This window comes from Telmatherina bonti (assembly GCF_933228915.1).
Source record: "Telmatherina bonti genome assembly, chromosome: 8".
Lineage (NCBI taxonomy): Eukaryota > Metazoa > Chordata > Actinopteri > Atheriniformes > Telmatherinidae > Telmatherina > Telmatherina bonti.
Window position 1 is genome coordinate 31894952 of NC_136626.1, and position 8211 is coordinate 31903162.

Genomic DNA, 8211 nt, shown 5'->3' on the forward strand with positions numbered 1-8211 from the left:
GCCGCAGTTGGACTCCATCATGTCCAACGTTTGTTCCAACATGCTGCACAGAAAAGAAAACATCTGTATATCAATTAATTTCTTATTGTTTACACATCAGTCTTTAGTTTCATGGCAGAGTCACTGGATATCGTAGGTAGCGATGATGTATCTGCACACAAACCCTTCACCTTTGACCCTTCAAGCCAAAATATTTATTCAATAAATTACATAATTCACATTTAGAAGCTGCAGCATTTTTTTCTTATCAAGTAGTGATAACAGTGCATAAATGTTATACAGGCAACATTCCCAAAAGAAAATATTACAATGAATATTATTCTAATTTGAAGCTAAAATTAGGATTGTGCACATTTTTCATTAACATTACATTGCAACAAACCCCACAAAAAGCAGCTTCATCACATTTTTTTCATCTTATTGTGTACACGGGGGACTTTTATAAATTTACATCTGCGTGAACCCTTCATCCGCTGTAAAAGTAGTGTTGTAAACACCCTCGTTGGCTGCGCCATTTTCAACTATTTTCACCCGTCTCTCTTCATCATTCTCTTCCTCATCAATTCCCTTTTTCTTCTTCCTGAAATACAAACCAAAACACATCAGGTCTCGTTATCACATCTGCACAATCTGTTTAAGCCATCTGGGATCATCAGCGCACCGGTTATTTTGGACTACAGAGGAGGCAAAGAGAACCACGATGCTGGCAAGGATCACACCCAACACCACTCCAAACACAATGAGCCATGGAGGGGTGTCGGGGTCAGCTGGGGCTGCCAGGGTGGGAAGGATGCCGATGAACTCCAAGGTGGCGTCAGACAGCAGGAAGGCATTGTTGATGCGATTCCGAGACTTTCTATTGGACAAAGACAGATACTGGATTTAAATACTAACAGTGGAAAAAACAGTTTAGGGTGGTTGCCTTGTTGTGACTGGAAGAACAACCTTCAGCCGGATACAGGGGCGGCGCTAGAAGGGAGACCAGGATGGTGCTGGCGACCTGGTTGGCCACCTCTGGTGATTTTTTTTTGTTGTTGTTGTTGTTTTGTTTTGTTTTTTTACCTGTTTTTGTGAAATTTTTATGTTGATTTTGTATTTAGTCATCTTTAAAAAAAAAAAGTACATGGCTTTCTGCACATTTCTGCAGGAAATTTTGTCTCAGTGTCCCTAAAACTGATTAGATGGCAGTGTTAATCTAGTTATATGCTAGGACTTGATTAAAATGCTGGGACTGGGACAACTGGAAAAGTTGAGGAATGCTCAAAAATAACTATTTGGAATTTTCCACAGGTGAACACGTTAAATGGAAGCAGGTGAGTTGGGGATAAAAGTAGCATCACTGAGGGCACATTCACATCAGCCTTCAAATCCTTGCTTGGAAAGTCCGCTTCGTTTGGGGAAATGGAAAGGTGCCAAACAAATTCTGATTTGGACCAAAAAAGCAGACCTGGTCCGCCTACAAACACAGGTCTCTGTCTCTTTCAAGCAGATCAAATACAGGAAGCGGACTACAAAACAAGTCACTTCTTGCATTTGGCATAGCATTGTATTGTGGGTTAACAAAAAGCAGTGGCGTTAAGGGTCCTCTGCCTTGTCTGTTGTTCATACTGCGTCCATTGTTGCAGTGTATTTCTGCAGTTTACTTCCATAGGACAACATAAAAAAAACCCAAAACAGCGATATTTTTGTCTCCATGTTTAGCTCGAAAGTGGAGGAAACAGTTTTCTTCTTCACACAGGTATTGTCCTCTCTTTTGCAAAATACTAGTGCAGTGCCACCTTTTGTGAGACTGGGAATATATTATTGTAATGGTTTACCTTGTTGGATCAAAATGCCGCATGAACACGATCTCAGTTCGTATGTATAAAGAGGCAACCTCCGGCGATTAAAAGTGAAGCCTATGTGGAAGTGCAAAAAACTGCAGTTCCCCCTTCATCCACTAGGGGCTGGCTGCAAAATAGAGCGAATCCCCATAGACTCCCATGTTAAAAAGACCAACTTCACGGCAGAAATAAACCTGTTTACAGCCTGGTTCAAAAATCCATTTTAGGTTTAATAGGTCAGATTTACCTTCATGACAACTGTAGGGTGAGTGAATTTTTTTCTAACTCGCCCGTTTAAAAGTAATTTAATCTCGAAGTTCAGCATATTTAGGGGCATGTCCTTTTGATTGACAGGTACCAATCTCCGGCTTCAAGTCAGAGGAACGTAGAACAACCACGGTTTTTAGCCGGTTAATAACGTGACTTAGCTTGAGCCCGCTTACCTCCGTTAGCTGGTTTGCTCCCGTTATCTCTGGGTTAGCTCGGTGAGCTCTTAGCTACAGAAAGCTCGGCGTTCGCCCGATGTCAATCATCCACCATGACGTTCAAAGTCTCCCTCTCAGCTCCACCTCTTTGCCCATATTTGTATTTTCCGGACGAGACGACGCACATGACACTGCCAAGATGGCGATGGTAGGAACCGCCCACCGAGCTTCAATTCAGCTCTTCAGAAACCTACAGGTGATGTCTCAGAGGCTCCGTCCATCTCTTTCATACATCCCCCTACAACTGAGCCAAGTCCCCAATCGGACAGTCTAGCGGACTATCCTGATGTGGATACACCCTAAAATGTTCAGGATGGGATGAGGTTCAGCTCTTTGTGAACAACTGCGTGAGCAACTCCAACAGTTTAAGAACAACTTTTCTTAATGCACAACTGCAGGAATGTCAGAATCTCATCATCGACGGTCCATAATATAAAAAAATTTAGAGAATCTGAAGAAATCTGTATCTAAGCGAAAAGGTCCAAACCACTTCCTTTAGCCTTCCCTTCGAAGTGCATGTACTACATTTTGATATGAAAATATGCTAGCTAATCCAAGTTCTGGCTCTTACTTTGTTGCCTCTACAAATGATCCAACCCTCTGAAAATGCACAAGTCGTGCATGAGAGGGGATAAACAAATGGTAGCTGAGTTTGATAGACATGTCATCATTTAAGCCATTAGAGCAGGTCAGTTAAAGGGATTGGAGGGTGTTTTTTCAGTCCTGTTTGCTCCACAGGTGACAATTTTCTTTTGTGTGTGCGAGAGCATTAAATTAATTGGCTTTAGCCAGGATGGGGATTTTAAGAAATACAAAAAAAAGAAAGCTCCTGGAAAATCTATCCTGCTTTGAATGCTGAAAAGTACATCCAGGCATTGAAAAAACTCATGTGGTATCTAAGTGACGGCATTTCCAGGGATGTCTCTGCATATTTCAGCAGGAAAATAACGTTTATCATTCAGTCAATCAGTCATTTTCTGAACCGCTTAGTCCAGTTCAGGGTTGCAGGGAAGCTGGAGCCTATGCCAGCAATCATTGGGTGAGGAGCAGAATACACCTGGACAGGTAGGTTGTATGTATTTAATTTAATAAAGGATTAAAGGCATTTGCAAATCATTGTATTATGCATTTATTTACATTTTACACAACCTCCTAACTGCTCCTAAGTACTTGGTGACTTAAGCACCAACTGTATTTCTCAGGCAGTGAAGCTAAAGCTAGTATTAGCTTTAGCCAATGCTAATTAGCTAAGCTATCCATCCTATAACTAAAACCTTAGGTGATTTGGGTTAAATCAAATATATGGAAAGGTACAGGTTTTTATTTAAAGATCCAACATACATAAAATCCATGTTTAATATAATGTTTTTGCTACTAAACGAAGTCATATAATACATTTTTTGTTATCTTTGTCAGATAAAACTAAAAAGTTGTTTTCTTTTCGGAGGGAAAACATTGTAATTCAAGATATTTAGAGCAATATGGGTTTGAGAATGTAACTTTGGTCCACCTGGAGAAAAAATCTAACATACATAATTAGCATTTTCAATATAAACTCTGTGAATCATGATCATCGGTTTACCTCACGGCTTTTTCCACCTCTTCTTTCTTAATGAGTGACATGTCGAGCGGCGACGTCACCATAAACCAGAAGGACACTCTCTCAGTCTCATTACATGTGAGGATGTTTGACACACTGTTCCAGTGGACAATAAAGAACACGTCACCTTCATAAAACAGGACTCACACATCTCATCATGTGGGATGACAAAGAAAAGCAAACAGAAAGATGAAAACTGTGACAGTCTTACCTAAAGTTCTGTTCCTGGATGTGATTCCTCATGGCGTAAGCCAGAGCTGCTTGGAAAAGGAACTTTTCATTTTCATCCCACTTATACTGCAACATCAACATCAGAAGGCTGCATTTCATTAACAAAATTCCAGGTTTATAGATTACATGTCCTCACATCTGTCAGGACAATTCTGGACAATGTTCAATAGATTATTAGAACCTTTAGTTAAAAAGAGATGCGGGATGTGGAAGTAAGTTTAGAAATATTTGCTTATCTTTTCGCCTTTGCACAAGACAACATTTCAGATTCTACTAAACATTGAAAAATGTGTTTTGATATAGACTTTGACACCGGCAGCGCCTTCAGAAAGAGAAAGAAATGGACTGAGTCACATTTAACAATGTTTTGCATCAGGAGTGTCCAGCTAGAAGGCCACAGTCCTGCAGGTTTTCCATGTATCCCTGCTGCAACTCACCTGACTCAAATGAATCAGTCATAATGCAGAACTTCATTGGCTCTTGGATCTATTTAATGTAAACCAGCGGTGTTGGAGCAGGGACAACTTGAAAACCTGCAGGACAGCTGGGAGGACCAACTTTAGATATTTTACAGGAACTTTGGGACCTGAGGAGACGGGTTGCTGCAGGTTTGACAGTGAAATGTTTTCAGATTTCAACTCTTCAGATTATTAGTTCAGCATCTTTTAGACATTATTAAGCATTAATGATGCATTTTGCAGGTGTAGAAACTCTGAAACACCATGTGAACTAATGTCTCCATACGCCGGGGTTTCCAAAGTCGGTCCTGGAGGTTTCAGAGGTTCCCAACTGCAGGACAACTCAGACAGATAGGTAGGTCAACATGTTTGTGCAGAACTTGACAACAAGCTGCTAAAGAGAGACTTTTTGTTTGGATCAAGTGTTTTTAAACCAGAGAAACATCTAAAACCTGCAGGACTGCAGCTCTTGCAAACCGGAGATGGACACCCCTACATCATACTGGCATGTATGCTGGTCTTATTTCAGCTATTTTCTGTTTCAGAGGTAAATAATTCCTCTGTTTCACACGTCCCAACCTTCTATTTAAAGCATGTTGCTGGAATTATGATGCATGTTTGCACCCAACTTTATTATAAAAAAATATACTTTGGGATTTTTTACAAAGGCCCCAAGTAGTGAAGAAAATTGTCAATAATTATTTACAATTACTTAACAGCTCAAACAAAATTAAACAGGAAGTTACTGAATAAGATCAGTCGCTGCCGCATCCTGTAAACAAGACAGAAACATGATCATGGTGGTAAAATGATGACGCTGCTGGGATGAAATGGTCAGAACTAAAGGGGTTGTTGGTCCTCTACCATGGATCGAGGACGGAGGTTCACCTTCCAGTGTGAGGATGACCTCAAAATACTCCTAAACCTTCCAGAAGTGATAACAATGATGTGTTGATAAGATGGCTGAAAGGATGGGTTTGATCTCCCTCCCTTTCTTTATCTAACAAGACTCCATGTAGGATGATAAGTACGTACAGCTTGTTCTCCCAGAGCAGTTTTGATGCTGAGTCGAACTTTGTAGGCATCTGGAGCATCTAAAAGACAGAACATTTTGAAAGTTCTCCACGTACATGAACTGACTTCCTCACATTTTGTCTTAAACCATCCAACCCGAATCATCAGCACTGTTTGGTGAAGTCAGCTTCATCTCTTCTGTACAGTTTTATCCCAAACCAGCATGTGCTTCATCATTATTGATATGTCATGAAACTGGCTGTTTAGAGGCAAACATCTGAGTTATGTGTCTAATCTGACTTTGCTCCAACAACCAGATTAGAAGCTGCATTCCTGCCGCCTAACAATACTCGAGGTTTCTGATAGTGAACAAATAGAAATACAACATGTGGTAAAGTGAGAACACAAATGGTTTAACCTAAAGGTCTCTTTTATGAGGTTACTTACTTGGTTCGCAGGTTTGTGCTGCCAAAGCAGGAGCCAAACAGAGCAGGAGGAAGATATTTTCCAGCATTTTTCCAGAGAAAGAGACAAACTGAGGCTGCTAAAGCTCGAATTAAAACTCCCACAGTTCACTGATTTACGGAAGTCAGCAGAAGAACTTCACTGTCTCAAGTTTAATGGTTAATCCAGGACACACCTGAACTAACCCTCCTCTGTTAAAGAAGTGACGGGCGCTGTGCCGTAATACGTGGATACTGTGAAGTGGGTTGTGCAGTAAATGTGCGCCTGTTTGCTCAAGCTTCCTAAAAGGGGTCTGTTAATGCCAGAGAAGCCGAGCTCCAGGGGAAAGCACAAAGCACGCTTTGCCTCTGTTTACTTGCTGCAGCACCGTGTTGAGTCTCAGACTTTCTGACTTTAATAAGCTGCAATATTTTCCTTTTTCCTGAGCACGGATGCAGAAAAAAAGGCCTCATTTATCGAATACGGCTACCGTATCTGCTCAGAAATGCAGATAAGAACAGCAGCTACATTCTTTGCAGGGGAGAAAACCTTGGTTTGGCACACAGATTAGAGCAACTCGCTGTTAGTTTGTGTCAAACTAAGCATATTTATAAAATACTTTAACAAGTTGTACTGTTTTCACTCCTTGTTTCTTATAAATATCACATCTTACTTCTATTTGCTATACAATGACGAACAAAAACTTCCTGCTGTTTACTGATCTCAGCATGTTTTCTGAAAAGTAATCTCCACCAGACAGCAGAAAAACTCAGTAAATCATTAGAGTTTCTCAGATGGGACACGTTGTATGCTTAGAGTTAATAATCCATTTTACACTTGACAGATTTTTGGTTAAATTTTTAGCCACTTATATAATGAATAGTGCTCAACAGTTGTTTATGAGACACAAAGCTGATGGAGGATCTTCTTTTTGCCTTTTAAATCCTATTTCTTTAGTGTCAAATCCAAACCAGAGGTCACCACTAAACTGTGTTACTGGCAGGCAGTAAATGATCTTTTGCTCCCATAAAATGGTTTTCCGTAAAACAGACAACACCCAAGGTGACACACAGATGATGTGAGATTTAAAGTCAAAGCATTGATATGATTCATCCACCTGTTTCCGATAAACAAAACTGCTCTTTGCTCCCCCGTCTGAACTGTAATTCTGCCAGTTGAAGAAGATCTGACGCAGTTTTTACCAGATCTGATTGCAGCAAATGATACTGTTTTATTACAACCAAAAAAAGTTTGAACCTCATGTACTCTCTGATAAGCAAATCTCATGAAGACATATTTCATTCCCAACAGAAGATAAACAACATAACCCAGACATTTTATCATTTCATGGAAAATATTAATACATTTTTAACATGATGGCACCGACACATCGATGTAAAGCTGGAACAAAAAGCAACAGTAGGCTGGAAAAGTCATTTGCACAAATTAAAAACAACTGTAGGAGTGTCTCACAACTAATTATCTTACCTGGGTGAGTTTAAAGGAGCATTTCAGGGAGGCAGAGTCTTTCAGATGGAAATAAGGACAGAGGTTCACCAACACGAGTTAAACTGCATCTAAAATTTGTAGAACAATACGAAAGTTTGGATCACCAGAAAGATTATATCGACGAGTGTTTCGAGCGGGTTGTCATGGGGGAGTCCGGCGCAGCGGCATCAGATCATAGACTGTATGAAAAAAGATTTCTCTTTCCTTCTTTTGAATTCTTTTTCTGCACTGAGAGGGTTATTGTATCAAGTTTAGACTAAAGAACATTAATCACAGCTGGTCTCAGGGGTTATAAGATGGTTTTCTGTTCTTTTTTGGGAATAAATGTTTTCTTTCTTTTCTCCTATCTCTTTTATCCATCTTTCCTTTTTTTTCTTTCCAAACTTTCACCTCATCACTGCTGGTTGCAACTGTTGTTTATTTAGTATTAGTAACGTAAACATCCACAACACCTGTAATGTCCATCATGAGACAGTATTAAATTAAGATGCCTGCTACACACAACAGCCCTCATACAATTCCAAACATATACAAAATAAATAGAAAAATAAAAATGAATATCAAGGTTAGCAAAGTAAATTTGCTCAGCAGAACACGGCATCCAGATAATCATTCTGCTTGCTTAAAGGCTGGACAAGACAAAAAAA

At 39.9% G+C, this 8211-nt stretch overlaps 1 protein-coding gene across 1 annotated transcript; it reads right to left on the minus strand.

Annotated features, from left to right (window-relative positions):
- Positions 1-447: 447 nt before the first annotated feature.
- Positions 448-6125, minus strand: cltrn (collectrin, amino acid transport regulator; the record flags this gene model as incomplete). The annotated part of the gene is made up of 6 exons (XM_079245710.1): positions 448-580; positions 662-856; positions 3891-4004; positions 4120-4205; positions 5633-5691; positions 6059-6125. 6 exons carry the CDS (start codon positions 6123-6125, stop codon positions 448-450), a joined length of 654 nt encoding a protein of 217 aa, XP_079101836.1.
- Positions 6126-8211: the final 2086 nt, after the last annotated feature.